The sequence below is a fragment of the Simochromis diagramma genome, unplaced genomic scaffold, assembly GCF_900408965.1.
Source record: "Simochromis diagramma unplaced genomic scaffold, fSimDia1.1 OVJJ01000596.1, whole genome shotgun sequence".
In the NCBI taxonomy this organism is placed as follows: Eukaryota; Metazoa; Chordata; class Actinopteri; order Cichliformes; family Cichlidae; genus Simochromis; species Simochromis diagramma.
In genome coordinates, this window is record NW_024387245.1 from 20,172,360 (window position 1) to 20,191,100 (window position 18,741).

At 41.2% G+C, this 18,741-nt stretch overlaps 1 protein-coding gene across 16 annotated transcripts in view; it reads left to right on the forward strand.

The window, feature by feature from the left end:
• The first annotated feature begins 5,274 nt into the window (after positions 1-5,274).
• grin1a (glutamate receptor, ionotropic, N-methyl D-aspartate 1a) overlaps positions 5,275-18,741 on the forward strand; it is a 38,386-nt gene continuing 24,919 nt past the window's right edge. For 5 of the 16 annotated variants that reach the window (XM_040000071.1, XM_040000067.1, XM_040000070.1 and 2 more), the window contains exons 1-5: positions 5,277-6,569; positions 11,414-11,548; positions 12,669-12,845; positions 17,651-17,713; positions 18,470-18,567. In XM_040000071.1, coding sequence (XP_039856005.1) covers positions 6,321-6,569; positions 11,414-11,548; positions 12,669-12,845; positions 17,651-17,713; positions 18,470-18,567 — 722 coding nt within the window. In that variant the 5' untranslated portion in view covers positions 5,277-6,320. Of the gene's footprint in view, positions 6,570-11,413; positions 11,549-12,668; positions 12,846-17,650; positions 17,714-18,469; positions 18,568-18,741 lie in introns of all 16 variants that reach the window. The other 11 variants (XM_040000074.1, XM_040000076.1, XM_040000077.1 and 8 more) reach the window with 8 other exon arrangements.

Genomic DNA, 18,741 nt, shown 5'->3' on the forward strand with positions numbered 1-18,741 from the left:
TTTTCAAAAAAGTGTTTTGCTTTTCTTCCACAAATGTGGGGATTAAATTGTGTTAAAATGTACAAAACAGTGATGTCATGTTTTGTGACGAGGACCCAGGCACAGAGAGACTTGATGAATTTAAGAATCTTATGATTTAATAAACAAATTTGCAGACTTGCACAGAGATGGTAAAATTATGATGACCGTTAACGGAGACGAAGACAACAGATGATGAGGACAGGGAGGAACAGGGGTTTAAATGCACCAAGGAAACAGTCAGAGAGAACTCGGGACAACATTTAAGGATGCAGGGACTGACAGAGACAGGTTTATCTTGCCTGGCTGGGCAGCTCTCTGGGTGCTCAGCACCCCCAAAGCTCTGATCCTAGAATCGCCCCTGGTTTCGTCCACACGTAAACGGCGTTTCGAATCACCGAAAACTGAGATTTTTTAAAACTCCTTTTTTGCGTTTACGTGTGGACGAGGAATACAGAGTTCGTCACGCAACGTCAAAAGGTATGTGCCTTTTTTCAAGTCACGCTGTACGCCACGTTATTGTTTACATGGCATGAATTGCAGAATGGCAGATAGTCAGATTACCAGTATTTTGTCTCTATCTTCAGGTTTTACAGTCTTACATATAAACACGCAGTTACTGTCCCTCTATTTAGAAAGGCAGAGGCGTCACGGTGTAATTATTTTACATGTAGTTGTTTTTTCCTGTGTAATAATATTCAACATTGCTATCAATACTTTTTTTTTTTTTTAAATGCCTCTCTGTGCAAAATGGGTTTAAAAACATAAACAACTGTGGGATACTGTTTGTCCGTGATTTAGACAGGGGAACAAATCGTGGCAAATAAATTATTACTGATGTTATTTGTATCCCACTGTAACTTTACTGTATAAAGAGCTAACATCTCCAAAATGTCAGGAGTAGTTAGTCATTACAACAAGTGTTTGTGAACTAAAAATCAAGAATGTGGGATACTGTTTGTCCATGATTTGAACAGCCCAGCGCTGCTCCCGACGAAGGGAAAACTAATTCTGCAGGGGAGACCTACCTTGGCACTTGTGCAGGTGAAACCAAAGGGAAGATATGCTTCACCATATTTTCTAGTCTTTGGCTTAGAATGAAGTTGGTTTGGAAACATATTCAGCTATGTTTCATCTCCTGCTTTGCCTTTGTGTAGGCGCCCCGTGCTAGCAGTGTCCATGCCGCGCCCCCCCCTGCAATGGCTCTGCGCCCCCCCTAGGGGGCGGGCCCCACACTTTGGGAAGGTCTGGGTTAGACTAATCTTTCTGTCAAACTCTTCTCGTGTTGCTCTTTTCCTCTCTTCCACTCTCTGTGTGAATGCATTTAAGTGAGTGAGCAGCTAACAACGCTTTTGTGTTTCAGGGGTGGGATTCCTCTTGGCTTCCTTCCATCCTTCGGTCCTGTTCACCCAGAGATGATGAGAACATCCATTTGTCATCGTCTCATTGTGCTGGTGATACTTAAGCTGAGGGAAGACATTCAGTTGTCGCCTGATCGCTGATTAAGACCGTTAGTGATGTTAGTTCCCCATGTCCGTATTTTTGCTCTGTTTTTGACGGTGACTTACACTTGCCTGTTTTCTTCCTCTGTGCAGAAAATCCTGGTATGTTCCTGAGAAAGCATTTCAGTAAGAGACAATCTGTTGTGTAAAGAGTTAGTGAAGGACTTGAACCTTCACTAACTGGAAACCCTCATGTTTGCCTTTTGTTTCTGTTCATCTTGCTGTAAATAAACCTGAGTCACCCATTTTGAGTCCAACATGCTCCATAGTCCACAAAACAAATTACATTTGAAGGGTAAACCACTCTCTCTAGGGCCCAGTGGAGTTATGAATCCTCTGCAATCAATACCATGACATGAGTGACCCCTTGCTGGGCCAGAACCGTGGAGAATTTTGTGTCATATAATGTTTATGTAAGCCAGTGTATGTAAGCCGACTACTGTAACCATTAAACTAGTTTTTTTAACAACCCGAAACCATCAGTAGAATTAAAGAAGTTAAAGAAAATTAGAGCAGACGATGTTGGGACTTATTGCCCTTTGCCTTCTGTTGTTCAGCTGATATCTGTCCACTTATCTTCCCTAATTAAAGCAGACTAAATCATTCTCTCTTATGGCACTAGCAGCATGAAGCCTGCAGCTACAGCACACAGCTGTTTCAACTCTGCAACACAGTGTGTGGTATTGCAAGTGCTGGGTCTAATTTTGTGGTAAAAATCTACATTAGCATTCACTGTGTGCAGCTTGGAAGCGAGGATGGGCAATCAGATCCCAACAAACTAAATCTAGGACACGTAAATGCAAAGAACTTGTCTAATATTCTTCCCCATGCAACAGCAAAAATGATGATAATAAAGACAAAAACTCTAGGAACTGCCTTCCACAGCCTTACCTTGTATGGAGTATTTCCCTCTCTTTATTGTAGCTGCATTTCCTTTTCTTTGTAGTAGTCTTCAACATTTTCCTGTCAAATGCACAAAGCCTTTGACTTTGTGGTGACTCATAATGTCCCCTGTTGGTCATACTCTACTCTAACCTAAATGTGAGTGATGTTGACAGTCTTCTCTGCTTTCTTAGCAGCCATTGGATAAAAGTAAAGTGTCTTTACAGCAGATGCAAGTTTTCCAAACTTGAACCAATCAAAATGTGGGACACTGCCTCAGTTTGTGGGATGGGGGATGGGCAAGGGACAAATATGCAGGACAAATCCATGTAAACAGGGACACCTGCACACTCTAGGGACAGACAGCGGCTGACAATCTGTTGTGTAAAGAGTTAGTGAAGGACTTGAACCTTCACTAACTGGAAACCTTCATGTTTGCCTTTTGTTTCTGTTCATCTTGCTGTAAATAAACCTGAGTCACCCATTTTGAGTCCAACATGCTCCATAGTCCACAAAACAAATTACATTTGAAGGGTAAACCACTCTCTCTAGGGCCCAGTGGAGTTATGGCTTTTACCCCATAATTGATTATCAGACTCCCAGAGGACCAATGAATATGTCTCCGTGTCTCAGGGATGTTCAGGTAGGGTGATGGGAAATCTCTAATAATGGCTTTAATGTAATGGTGTTCTGGAGAAAACCCCAACACTCAAAGGTCCACTGCTGCATAACTAAAGGATGATTCAGGGTTGCCTGATCCAGCCCTTACTATAAATCTTATAGAAAAGAAACGTTTTAAGTCTAATTCGAAAAGTAAAGAAGACGCCTGTCTCCCAAATCTAAATAGGGAGCTTTGTGTTGCTAGTTTCATAAGCGTGTTCTGTGAATAGACCGGTATCCCGAGTGAGAGAAGCTTGATCAGAGATTGTTATGGTTGAGCGGTACATGTGAGCACCCAGAGAAAGGTGCAGCATATATATGCTGACAACATACAAGAACCTGCTCTATTAGGGTGCAGACCATCACTCTGATAAGCCCTCCAAGCTCTCAGAACAAGTTAAAGTTGGCTATAAAAGTCATCTTGTAGTTGCATGAGTCTAACTAAGCTCAGCAAGCAACTGAAATGACCCACCCTGCAGTAGAGAGTAGGAATTGTGTCTGAGATGAAAGTGCAGTAGTTCAGAGACTCCATTTGATCCGACATGGACTACAACATACCTCAACTTAGCGTGGTCCCATATAGTCCCCGGAATTTCGCTGTCTAATTCCAGAACTCAGGTATCTTCATCCCGATATTCCAGGCAACAGGGTCTCATATAACCACGGCCGTGAAGCAGGATGGAGCAAGAATCAAGGTGAGGATCAGCTGTGGTGTCATGGAAGGACCTGGCTGTGGATGGACTGTGAGATGGTGCACAAGACCATGGAGAAACCAAGACCGTGGCATCTCTTGTGGAGCCGGGGTGACAGCCAGTGGGGTGGCAGGTTTCATTGAGGAGCCTGGTCTAGTTAAATTGCCTCCAGTGTTCTTCAATGGACACAGAGGCTTCTCATTAGTGCAGCAAAGTCCCAGTCAACTGGATGCTAAATTTGTTGATTAGCTGGCTGTCCTGGGAGCGCGGGCTGGAATCTGGACACTTTCTCCAGTACTTGCTCTTTCAGATTGTGGTCGCAGGCTTCACTTGCTAGGCAGTACTGCTCACTCGGTCTACTTTGGTTTTGGCATCCAGTGTGCTCCAGTTACGATAGAGTCACCTTCTTGGTAGAGGGTGGCAAACCTTTGGTCCAGTTCGGTGACACAACAAAAATAAAACTGAGTTAAATGCCTGATTCTGTCTAGATCAGGACGCAGAACCTAATTGCCTGATTTAAAAACAACGATTGAAAAAGAAATGCTAAATTATTTATCTAGATTTAGAAAATAGAGTCCTACAAGACCCACTGTTAGACTAAAAGTACACCAACAGAACAACACACAAGTGCAGTAGTGAGACACACAATCTCTTTTTAAATTAAGTTTGTGTAGGTTTGTAATACAACCTACACAAAGTTAAATTCATGCAACACCTTTCTCCATTCGTTTTTTATTAGAACTACTGGTAAACATGTCTCAGGTTTCCTGCGAAATTGAACCGTCATGCCTAATATCCCCTTTGTCAGTGCACATTGTTAAAGTTATAAAGAAAACAGTCAGATCATACTTGAGAGGAGCTCACTTTGGAAGGAGAACAGCCTGCAGCTGATGAATGTTGATTTCTTTCAGCCTTGTGATTAATTTATCAGCTCACTGCGAGCAGAGAGACACCACAGTGTTTCAGTGATTTAGAATTCGGAGCACTGTTCAAACACTGGCCTCATTTCAAAACACCTTTTTTTTCCTACGTAGGAATTGTTAATACCGGGAATAAACGCATGTACTCTCAGGGGAAATATTGAAATAGTATCCAGCTTATTATGATATTAAAAATAAAACGATAAACTGATGTTTGACCATTTGAATCCTTCCGATTAAATATCTTCTTTTTAATCTTTTTCTTTTCATTTTGGTGTTAATGACCGTTTTGTTACAGAAAGATATTTTGACGTTTCCTGCAGTGATGAATAAACTCATTGTCTCACTGCTTTCCATTAAAAAAAAAAATGAGAGAACATTTCCTCCGTGTGAAGCTCTCCGCTGTGTGCAAGCGCGTGTGCGTGTGTGTTGTAAAAGCCAGTTTCCTAGGTAACCAGGAGGTTGATTCTGCTCGTGTCTTCAGCTGCAGGGAAGCAAACAGTTTCATCAACAGAGGGGTCAGATATAATGCAACATCCACAATATCTACAGTGTGTTTCTTTTACTTCGTCTCTGCACACACACACACACATACACACTCTATCCTTTACAAACACACTTCTCTCTCTCACACACACACACACACGTACAAAAATTAGACAAACAAGACAGGCGAGTCATCTTCTGCAGAAGAGTGACGGGCTATGACTGATGATGCTGACATCCTGTGTGATTAATGAGCTGCTCACGGAGGTCGGTCCAGTTTACGAGAGAGAGCAGTATGAGAAATCAGGCTCTCTTTCCAGTTCCAGTTCCGGGGGGGCATGGCTACTGTTATACTAAAAAGACAAACGCCTTCCCTCCTCCCTTCTGACCATTTCAAATTTTATGCACCAGCAAAGCCCACAACGCTGATATAATTTTTTTTGCAGCCCATTCATACTGCTCCTGCCTTTCGTGTCCTGTTATGACAAACATGATGATCGAGTGTGTTTTTAACAAGTGATTACATGTATTTTTCATAGGATTAGCTTCTTCGCCGACATCATTAGTAGCTGAAGCAGCAGCAGCAGCAGCACAGCACGCCAACGCGCAAAACTCCGGAGCAGGGAACCGATACAGCGGGAGCGCGCACCACAGGCGCGCATGCACAGCTGTCAGGACCAAGGACAGCAGCAGCAGCAGCAGCCGCTCAGCCCGGAGCAACCAGCGCGCCACGCATCAGTGCTGAGTTCGGAGAAAGCGCACGGGAACAGAGGCTGGAGAGAGCGATACTCGCCCCGGAGAGGAAGCCGTAGAAGCGTGGGCTATGGTTTAAGTCTTTGTGGCTGCCACTAGAAGGTTTTGCAGCTCCTCAAAGGAGAGCAAAGAAGGTGGACAATGCGGGTTAGATGTCCCCGGTTGACAGCTTGTCTCTAACATGATCATGCACATTCCTCCGCATTGCATATAACCAAACCACCTTTTTTTTTGGACAAAGTCTTCCTCTTCCTTTTTTGGCCTCCCTCCCTCGCTATCACCGCCCACCTGGATTGTGCCTGCAGTCGCGCATTCAACTGGCTGAGCTGTCCAGAAGCTGGTCGAGCCGACCCGCCACCGGGGAGAAAAGCGACCGGGCTGCGCTGTGCTGTTTGGTGGTCCACACGATGCGTCTGTTTCTGCTGGCGGTGCTCTTCTCGTGCTCCTGCGCGCGGGCCGGCTGCGAGCCGAAGATCGTGAACATCGGGGCCGTCCTGAGCCAGAAGAGATACGAGCAGGTTTTCAAAGATGCCGTGACCCAGGCCAACCAAGTCTACGGCAGGGACAAATTCAAGCTGACCGCCATCTCCGTAACGCATAAATCCAACGCGATCCAGATGGCTCTCTCCGTCTGCGAGGACCTCATCTCCAGTCAGGTACAGTTTACTGCCAATGGGCTCTAGTTGCCTTATTCATATTTTTTAGTATATTTGCCACGAGCTAAATGCCAAGTCCACCTACCTAAAGATAGTTGCATCCGGGTGTCTTTGAGGGACTGCTTCTTAACAGAGAAAGTTTGTGCTTTCAGTGAAATTTCTTACATTTCAGAAGCATTTTGTTTTTTCACCTTTGCACCGTTGAAGGGATTGGTTGTCATAACTAGCTTATTAGTCTCAAATTATGAATTAAACCTAGACAGACTATTTTATTAGATCTTCAGCTGCAGAATATCTATCAAGCAGGAACATGTTAATGTAGGGGTGGGAAGTTAGACTACATATTATGCTGGCCTTCTGTTGTTCCATTTGGCACTATTCCACACTTTAACTCACATTTTAGTTCACTTTGTATAATACACTGATCCCTCTACAGCTCCATCTGTTTTCCAGAAATCCAAAAATAGGCTGTGGTTTGGGGCAATAACTCGGATGAGAGGGCAATTGTACTTTATAGGACACCCAGCTGCAGAACAACTCAACTGCAAAGGAACCAGTCAGGAGTGAAAATGTGCAATATGTAATTTGTGATTAATGGCTTGGCTCTGACCGTGCGTGTTGCATGATGAGTGAACATTTTGGCAAAAGGAGGCTGGAATGGTTTGAGGTAACAGTTTAGTACGTTTGGTGGATAATGACCTCAGTTCCTCTGATAGTGATCCGAAGCATGGGTGGCATGAGAAACTGTCTTTGTAAGGTATACTAGGAGGAGGCGCATGTTAAAAATGACCTGAAATGTGAACTATCTCGGAGATTGACGCCATTTGTGCTGCAGATGTAGCCAGCAAAACATATGTCATAAGTAATACATGATTAGAGAGCGTGTGCCTTTGAGAGTTGAAGCATGCTGACAAATGCACCGACCATCCTCTCGTGGTGATGCTCAACACAGCTTTTAAAAAGCGCCAACATTATGTCACAGCATGTTGAGGCGTGAAGTCCCTCTTGCTCTCACTCTTCTTTCTCCCACACACATAATTAAGCTTTATAAAAAAAAGAAAGAAAAAAAAACACCCACAGCTTCAGTGTTGCTTTCATGTCCCTGGTCCTCTGCTTAATATAATGAGTCTAAGAGACACAGGCTTGTAGGAATAAAACCATCATATTCTGTCTCTGTCATACAAAGTAAGAGTGTACAATCCACCCACATGAGATTCTAAAGACAACACCAACAATGTTCTCTGTGTCCCCCGTGAATTTAGGGGACATTAAACTGATTTACAGTGATTTATTGGGGATATTGTTTACCTTAACTACCTGCCTAACCCTGACCTGACCTTAAAAGACCGCATTATGTTAAAAATTTCAGGTTCACACTTGTTCACCATACACATCCTCACTGTGATTGTGTATGAAGAGCAATAGTCTCACACACACACACACACACACACACACACACACACACACACACACACACACACACACACACACACACACACACACACACACACACACACCTCTTGTGAATGAGACTAAATCACACTTGAATTGGACAGATAGTCTATCGAAGGTGTAATCTGATGAGATCAGCTAGTAGGTGCTAGCAGTCACAGAGGAGGGAAGACTGTGGCAGATGGAAGAGTAGATGCCTGGGAGCAGTCCTTGGAAGATAGACCTCATTTTTGACCCAACCATACGGACTCCTCATATCCAATAATCCATTCCCGCACAGCCATGCCAACTTTATTCCCCTTCATCCACATCTCCGGGGCATTTCTCAAATCGATTCTCACATAAATTCATCCTTTTACTTGAGTAGTTGGTCAGCTTGGGCTCACTTTATGCAGGAATAAGACAGCACAAATTAATATTAGTCTGCCAGCCCACACAGTGAGCATCATCTCAAGGAGAAGTTTCTTTTTTGTTTTTTTGCTTCTCTATTTTTTTTGTTATAGATGTGGTTGCCCCTGGCTACAATTTATGTCTAGATTCAAGGTTCACTGAATGAATAATGAGTATATTGTATGTTAGGCACACAGAAGTTTCATTCAAGCTAAAAAATAAATAAATAAAAAAAAAACCCTGATGTTGCCGCCAAGGCTTAATTACTGGCTCTGTCTAGTGGACAGCTTCCCCAGGGCTATATATGCTCACTGGCCTCCAATGTCCTAGATTCTGTGAAGCAATCAGTTTGTGATCAGTGATTAATTCCAAATAAAAACTGAAATGAAAAGACTTTAACACAATTCCTGCATTTTAATCTAGTCTTAAAGGGAAACTGCACATCAAATTGCGCAAAGTTGGAGACATACACTTTTTCCTATTTAGTAACACACACACACACACACACACACACACACACACACACACACACACAAAGCCACAAACTGAAAACACTTGTGTGGAGCTGCTTAAAGTGACAAAAACTAAATTTGAAAACTGGCCTCTTTCTAAAAACTATGACCCAGTTGCTCAAAAAAAGTTTGAATGTTGGAGCTTTTTTCTTTCCACTGAACTACACTGTCAACTGCATTACTATGCAAAAGAAGGACTGCATCTCTTCATGCTGAAAGGCTCACACTTTTGATGTCATCAGTGGCTTCCACCTGCTTTCTTTAGGTGGTCGGTGCCATTATGCTCAAGAGAAGGCAGACCCAGACCCAGAGGCTGGGCAACTCACATCTAAACAAGACCTGGGAGAAGATATGTGTGTTTGATTTTGGAGGACACTGTGTCTTTAAGGGTCTGTAAAAATAGACTGTATATCAAAGATGGATGATGCCACCTGGACATCAACTATTGATTTTTTTTCAAGCCTAAGTATTGGTATTTTGTGCCACAAGTATGTAACTTTAAGCCTTAATGTAATTTGAACAGGTCTCTTATTAAATATTGCGACTCAACCCCCTATCCAAAAGATTTTGGTATCTCTAAAGGCAAAGACCAAAATATTTTTTATAACAAACTGTAAAATAGTCTTTTCTCCCAGATGCACTGACTCACTTTTACTGTATAAAAAGGTGAATAAAACCATTGTGACTTCTGGCATTTGTTAGTGAAAAGATGAAATTCATCATGAAGCTGACGGATGGTGCACGCAAAAAGGAAAGACACTTACCAATCACATGATAAAACGTATCATACGTTATCCTTGTTTTTTAAACCCTTTAAGACCTAACATGGAACCAAGTCTGACAGAGCTTATCTTTATATTTTTACATGCTTTAGTGCCATTTTTGGGAGTATTTCAAGTTGCTATACATCAATACAACCATTATATTCCAAATGTTAATAATATTTATGCATTAAGTCCATAGCAACGACACAAAAAAGCAAAAAAATGCAATAAACTACAAAAGAAAAATTGAAAATGTTTTTTTAACACATATTTCTAGTTAGAGACATTTCAGAGGGATATCCCTCAAAACTGTAAATGCAAAAAAGTTGCACAAAATAGTTTTCAACCACAGGAAATTTATTTTGAGTGTCTTCATAGTTTTATTTTTGAGATACACCCATTTTTATATACTGCAGGAAAAACGAAAATAAATATTATAATGCAAATTTGCAAAAAAAAACATCATTTGCATCAAAATATACTATTTCCAACAGTGTAATTTGATTTCTAAGCATCCCAGAAACTATAAAAAAGGCATAAACTCAAACATGAATTTTAAAAACACCAGCATATCTTTGTAAATGCCATATAAGATAAAAACTACATTTTCCACAAAAATTATGTCACTTCCGGTTTCGGGCAGACATGCGATAGTTCTGTGACAGCTCTGACCTCTATTCCAATGTAGGAAGTGCTATAAACAGCTGATCGGATCGGCAAAGCGTGTTACTGGAATATAATGTTTTTATTGCTGCAAGTGCTTTTTATGCAATTTTTGTAAAGCCATATGTGGAAGGAAACCGTGACCGAGGACGAGATGAGTGTATAAGATATAATAGAATAGAATAGAATAGAATTCAACTTTATTGTCATTGCACATGCACAGGTACAGGGCAACGAAATGCAGTTTGCATCCATCCAGAAGTGCTTTAGTGATATAGATATATTACAATATATATTAGCAATAATATAGATATGTGAGTATACAGAAATGGGTCTATTATGGTATGTTATAATGTACACGGTATGAAGTATGTTGTGAATATTCTATAACTATAAGTATGTACAGGCTGTAGTGAGTACAAGCTATGTACGGATATGAACAGGATATAAACATGAAAAACTATACAGAATATGAAATAAATAACTTTACAGAATCTGAGATATACAGCTATACAGAAATGGGAACTATGCAAGTTGTAAACAGTTGTAGGATTAAAGATTATCGAATGTACAGAATGATTATTTACACAGAGCTATACAGTAGTGCAGTTAAGATAAGTGAGGGTGTAGAGTACAACTCCTAAGGTTTTATATGCAAAAAAAATATTGTGCTAGCTTATGGCTTATGAGGTTGCAATTCTACCAGGCTTTAAAAATAGCTGCGCAAAACGGAGGCTGTCCACTCTGACCAGCCATAAAGGGTTACCTGGAACCATGTTTTAAATAATCTTTTCATAGAGATATATTTAGCTTGGCTTCTTTGTACAACAGGAAGCATCACTCCCTCTTGGCCATTAAAAGATTGGAAATTTAAGACACCTGGTGTGTCTTCACTTTTCGGACCTGAAAGCTACTTCCATCTTTAATATACAGCTTCTAAAGAAAGAAAGAAAGATAGAAACTGCTGCCCCCAACATCTATCGGAGTAGGATGAGTGGTCTTAACATTTTATCTTAATGGCAGTGTCAAAATGACAAAGGGTCCTTCTTCTGTATCTCTGCAGGTCTATGCTATCCTGGTGAGTCACCCTCCCCAGTCCAATGACCACCTAACCCCGACGCCTGTCTCTTACACGGCAGGCTTCTACCGCATCCCTGTGGTGGGGCTCACCACCCGCATGTCCATCTACTCAGACAAGGTAAGTGATGGATGTGAGAGATGTAAAAGGAGACAGAGAGAAAGAGGGAAACAGGAAAAACAGGAAGAGCGTGAACACAGAGTGGAGGAATAAGAAGCTCCCCTGGGGCATCTTCAGAGGCTTCCTAGATTAAACGTCCCATCAGTGTCCATTAGGGGAGCTGTGATTAAATGGGTTTCCAGCTGAAATTTGAAAGAGCATCATTAATAATGCCTCCGACCTGACTTGTGTTTTTAAGAAGCACAAGCAACCAAAATGAAACTAAAGCAATCACATAAATGCCAAAGACATGAATTGAGTGTTTAAAGTGACACAGTCCATAATCTCCCAAAATAAGGGAAATGAGAGGCATTCAATTCAGAGATTTAGATAGGCCTGGGGGAGATGTGAGGAAGGAAGATCAAGGAAAGGGATTCCATATTGTTGTACATGATATTTATCCATTGTGTTTGCTTTTGTTCACTGCCACAAAACATCTTAAATATGTGGTGCATGATTTGTCTAGAACAGATTGAGGAGCTAAAATGAACAGCATACAAAACCATATCCCAGATCACCAAAAGTATGTGGACACTCAATTAAATCTATCCAGATGTAGAGACTTGCAGCATCTTCAAATAATCCTGTTTTTGCATTCAAGTCTTTATTTTGATGGCTAAGGCTCTTCACTTTTATTTGTGCCCCTACTTAAAAAAAAAAAAGTATTTCTTTGTTTAAAACTCCTGGTGCAGACTCTGGACTCTCAGCCAGAACATAGTAGTAACTTCAGACTCCACTCAGTCTCAGAGATCCTCTTTTTCCCAAGTGGCTAATTACTTCCTTTATTGATATTCTTCAAAAGAGGAGAATTTTGGGGATGCAGCGCATGTCCACTGCATACTGGATTGCTTTTGGGTACACTGTGTATACTTACAGTCTTATGTTGCAATCAATGAGACCATTGGAAATTTAGCTGTTATGTAGTTCTACATGATACATTTTTTTTATCTTGTGCACACGGGATAATTATCATGTTGTCAGAATATGATTTAATATTATATCCACTTGATAACAAACAGATTTTAAAAAATTAATCATGCATCTTTGCTGATCACCTTTTTTTCTGCTCAATGCTCCTCAGAGTATCCACCTGTCCTTTCTGCGGACAGTCCCTCCCTACTCTCACCAGGCACACGTGTGGTTCGACCTAATGCGCGAGTTCAACTGGAACCACATCATCCTGATAGTGAGCGACGACCACGAGGGCCGGGCTGCTCAAAAGAGGCTCGAGACCCTCTTGGAGGAAAGAGAAACAAAGGTGAGATGCTCTGGCTCCCGGCCTCCTAGCCTCCTCCCCCGTCCCCTCGAGTGTATGAGCATGAGCGTGCGAGTGTTTAAGGCTTTTAAACCTCAAAGGTCTTCTATGTATGTGACTGTTTTCCTTTCTGTTGTGTGGCCACATCTCTTTCTCACCATTGTGTAAACATTGGCTAACATTCCTAGAGACATTACCAGCGTTTAATGTGGTCTAATCTTACAAAAGTTTGTATGTTTATTTGCTCATCTTCACTTTGCTTTTCTCCATAGTCCAAATTATCCAGTGTCTTTCCACATTGGGAGCCAAATAGTGGAATTTAACATGGGGCTTTGCAAACCATCACAGATTTAACTGTTTCACTGGAGTCAGGTGTTCCTTTGCAGGCTTTGTTACTGCACACAGAGGGCTTTCCTTTATTGCAACCTGCTACTTCATGTTTGGAAGATAAGAGGATTTATTTTTTTCTTTTTAGCGCTGATGCTTCCATTTTAAGTATTGCTCTGGGCTGTGTATATGGGTCAGTGAAATGCTGATCTTTGAGCCAAAACAGACTTGAGACTGTGATGATGTGTGCCCTTTGGGGCAAAGAGAGTTAGATGGCTAGAAAGATGAAGAAAAAAACAAAACAACTGCATCCATTTCATCCATTTAATAAGATGAAATCACGTTGCGATGCATTTTCTCTTTGTACTCTGCGTTGCTTGTCCCTCTCTGGGGCTCTTTTGCTGTAATTGTGTGGCAGAGTGAAATGAGTCCTGATTCGGAGACTTAATTAAATCAGAAGCTGAAGAGACACTGGGTATGACACACACCCGGGGCAATTTTGCAGAAGGCAGCTACAGTTAAAGCAAAGCTGCTTAAATGAAGCGACCGGGATCGGCGTCAGACACCAATCGGAAAAAAACCCACTCTCGATTGTGAAACTGCAGCTGCACACTTTGAACCATAACCAGTGACAGTCAGATGGTGGAGATGTGACTCACATCCTGCACTGGAAAAGATAAATTTGTATATTAAAAGCCTGTGCAAGTGCAAAGTCTTCGTTTGGATCTCAGAATGAACCCATCTGTGCATTCAGCTCATTCAGTCCCATAAAGCTGAGCGAAGTGGCAGCGACTCTCTCTGCTGATGAGAGCCTCTACCGGTAATTATGAATATATTTAGTCCTCACTGCAGTGCCAGTTTGAGAGTTTCTGGGCCCTGAGAAGGATTTGTTAGAGAATCTTTCCAAAAACATGCAGAGATAATTACACTGAAACCAGTGCAGAGCAGCATAAGATAAGTCCTGTATACTGCTAATGACTGTTTTTGCCATATCCAAAGGCTGATGTATGTCTTTCAGCTGTGCCGTAGCGCTCAGCTGCTGTCGATAAACCATAAAAAATTAACGAATCCTGCTGTCACACTGGCATCATCCTTCATTACCACGAGCGAATCCTCTATAGTTTGTTTTGAGTCAGTCCAACATACACTCATCTATACACTACTGGGTAATGCCTGTTAATCCGTAGCTGAAAATAGCCGTGAACAAATGGTTAATCTGGACTAACATTTTCTCAACACTACAGATTCCAGCTCTTCCACTAAATTACTGCAGCTTTTCTTTCTTAAATGAAGCATTAAATAGGAAGAAATATGCAAGAGGCTTAGAGCCACACGCATGTGGAGAAGTTGGAAAGCTTTAAAAGGCACACTGATGTAGTTCTGGCTATGCTGAGAAAATATTAAACAACAGAAGCCTTAATATCTTAAAATGCAACATGATTTTCATAAAATGTCACAAAAGAAGAATCAAAACTTGGTCCCCAGCTGACAGGACAGTTGGGGTTTTACGCTTGGCAGTGTGACAAAATCCGGGAGTGTAACCTTCATACTCTTAAATGATGAGAAAAGAAATGTCAGAGAGCAGCTGCTCAGCTCACTTTCCCCTCGGCTCTGACATCCCGTGTGTCACTTAACAAAATAATCATGATAAAAAAATCTTTTTCATTACCAAACCAGCTTTTTCTTTATAGATTTGTCTGGATGCCATATCTCCAAATGCTTTAGGTGATGCTGAAGGATTTCATTTTGTCTCAGGTAGACCACACTCTAATTAAAACTGAGAAATGTTGCTCTTGCTAATCACCTTGTTGTGCTGCATAAACTCAGTGACAGGCAAGATGGAGTATTTTTAGCTCCGTGGTAAGTCTTTAGCGAGGTCACACAGTCACAGGGGGGCTGTCACCACCAGTGAAAAGGCGTTGGACACAGTGGACTTAGCCAGAGAGCAAATGTGGCCAACACAAAGTGAAATATTAATGCCTGGCTGCAGATACAAAAATAGAGTGCTCAGAAAAACTCAGGGGATAAAGACAAAGTCCTTTTTTTCTGGAAGGCTTCAGAGAGGGTTTCTACTTGAATTAGATGCAAAAAATTCTCAGTTTATGATAAATTTCCAGCTCGATTTTTGCCTTTATAGTTGATAGGATACAGAGAGAAATGCCACTGCCAGGAGCTGAAGATCAAACACCATTACCGTAAGGTTTCTGGGACACTTTTGTAACATTACTTTGAAATAAATTTAGTGATCTGTCACCACTGATGATAATTCCAGATATTCCAAATATTATGTAGAAGATCCTTTTGCAAAAATACAATTTATATACACTCACTGGCCACTTTATCACATAGAACCTAACAAAGTGGCCAGTGAATACCACAATTCACCTTGATGCTGATTGTTGCAGGCAGCTCCTTTGAGTTTTTTATAAGGTACAACTTACTAGTAATGGTTTGAACCCCTTTTGTTCTTCAGAACTGCCTAAATTCTTCATGACATAGATTCAACACAAGGCAGGATGGATCCATGCTTCCATGTTCTTTATGCCAAATTCAGACCCTACCACCTGAATGTAGCAGCAGAAATCGAGACTCCAGACCAGGCAACACATTTGATTCGCTTTCTTGATGCTCGTCTGTATAGCTTGGTTGTAATAAGCGATTGTTTGAGTTACTGTTTCCTTCTTATTAGCTTGAAGCAGTCTGGCCATTCCTCTCTGACCTCAGGCATTAAAAAGGCATAAGCCCCCAGAAAACTGCTGCTCACTGGATATTTGCTCTTTGTTAGAAATGGTTGGGTGGTAAAATCTCAGTAGGTCAGCAGTTTCTGAAACACTCATTTCTTCCTCGTTCTGATGCTCAGTTTGAACTTCAGTGGGTCATCTTGACCATGTTTAGATGCCTAAATGGAGTTACTTGATGACTGGCTGGGTAAATATTTGCTGTTGAACAGGTCTATGCAATGAAGTGGCTGGAGAAACATCTATGTGTTTTTTTTTTATAAAATAGAAACATTCTTTTCCTTTGTTTTTTGTTCTTATTCTCCCATTAGCATCCAACAGTTCTTATATCTATATCATATATGATCATTTTTTTATGGGCTTTTTATTCTTTTGGAACACAACAGCATCCACACAGAGGTGTTTAACATTTGTTTGTTTGTTTCTTTATGTGAATAAAAGATTTACTAGGCAGCATCTGTTGTCAGTTTGCTGAATAGTGCATTGATGCACAGTCAGCCTGAACTTTGCAAACGGGGGAGTGCGGACCAGAGTGCACTGAGGTGTGAGCTCTGAATCCAGGCAGCTGTGAAAGAAACCCTGTGATGCAGAAACACGCAGTTTGCTATTTTACTGCAAAATGGCTTCTAAACTCAGCCTGGACTCCCAAGTGGCTCCTCTCGCAGGATACAGAACAGGACCAGAGTCTGAAATGGTGACACCTCAAGTGTTAGATAGCCTGAATGTAATTAAACGTGCATAGGAATCCCCTATCGGATTGCTCTGTCTCGCTTTCACAACACATTATTTTTGTTAGTACTGTGCTACATGCTTTAGGTGTCAATCAAGCTGAAAATGCCACAAAAACAAAATGCTGCAGAGGGAATGTGAATGTTTTTTGTGAAGATTTATTACTTAATTTGTAGACCAAGAGCTTTCTGGACCTGCCCTACAGCACTACCACTCACACTTTATTAACTCTGATCCAGCTCTGTGGGAAACCTTTGTTTCCTTTGTGCAATAAATTTTGAAAACAAGAGCTTGCTACAAAGTCAGACACTTTTATTGAGTGCTATATTTTTATTTTTCTAACATTCCCAGTTTAGACAGTCACCCTCAAAGACTGCCGAGAATTAGTCTGTATAGTGCCAAGGTGGGACAGAAGTTTTCCGGATTTGCTGGATTTTTACGGGGTAAAAAATGACTGTGTGTTAGCAGTTGATGTTGAATTACTGCTGTTACTGCTTGCAAACTGCAGCCAAGCTTTTAATGATTGTGTCTGAGGATGCTAAGTATAGAACGAGCTTCTGAAGATGATGTTGAATGAGCAGATGGTTTTGTGGAGTAGCAGTTTCTTTTGCAAGTGCGCCATACTGCGAAAAATTTAATGAGCTCTTTGTGTTTTTGTTAAGAGGCCAAAAAAGTGATCACATAGAGCTGATTTTAAGGCGTGCTGGAAATCTGATCACTCTCCTTGACACTTATGTTTGCCTATGCGGCTGGATTATCACTAATAATTAATGCATCACATGCACAGTACATGTAAATGCTGTATATACTTAATATCTGTTTTTAATAAGAGGACATAATCTCAGCATGATTTCAAGTGGTCATCTCTGATGTTTTTGCAAGCCCCACTGTTAAAGATCCCAATTTGAAGCAGAAAAGTGGAGATTTGTTGGAATGCTTTACTGCCCTCCATTTTCAACTGTTTATAATATTTTTCTGTGTCTGCATATTTTCTCTGTGCACATTACTCATCAGAATAAAAAAAGGAACTATGAAAACCTCGACCAACTGTCCTATGACAACAAGCGAGGACCTAAGGTATATTTGCATGGTCAATGCACGCCGCCCACCAACTTTCCAAACGTAGCAACTAGAAACCAGACCAAACCAGTCACCAGCCGACCCAGAAATGTCCCTCTCTTGGTAGCACGTGTTTTCTTTAATTTTTACTTTGAGACATTTCCCTATGATTTAAATGAAGAATGATTTTGTTGTGAAAAAAAATCTATAATTTTTTAACATAAAAAAAAATCAGTGGCCAGCGCCCCGCTTTTATCATTTTTCATTTTTTCCTTCAGTAAAGGAATGCATGTACTCAGAACACACACACTCACACACACAAAAAAAGTTTGCAACTCCATTCCTTTGTGGAGAACCGGTAGTGTGGGACAAAACCGTTTCCCAGATGCTACTTCCTCCTGTTCTGTAGCACTTCCCTAGTTTTCAGCAGTTTTTTTGTTGGGGGAAAACGTCCCTCTCACCCCCCTTCACCTGTTTTTAGTTACTGGTTGCATTGACCTTCTTCTTTCCCCCTACCTAACACATGCACGTCCTTCTTTGGAGCCTTGATAACCCTCAGTTTGCATGCGAACAAATGCAAAAGTTTTTTTTCCCTTCAAGCTTTTTTTATTTTTTTAGTTCAGCCGGTTCCCCTGGATCGCTTTCCTTTTTATATCTCTGTCTCTCGTTTTCAAACAAAATCGGCCAAGCTCAAACCAACAAGGTAAAGAGGCAGCATGGTGTCTGAGGTAGGGGAAAGTAGCTGGCTTGACCTTCCTTATGCCCCAATCACAGGCAGAGAAAGTCCTCCAGTTCAGCCAGGAGACTAACTTAACTGCTCTGCTGCTGGAGGCGAAAGAGCTGGAGGCCCGAGTCATCATCCTGTCCGCCAGGTGAGGTTTTTTATTTATTTAGTTTTTAAATAAATAACATACATATATTTATAGACCTTCTGGAGAGTGCTTCAAAGGTTTCAGCTGCACTAATATGGAAAGTTGTAGAAGTCCTGCAGCTCTATATTGAGCTTTGTATTTACTTGTACTTACATTTCTGCATTTCAGAGGAAA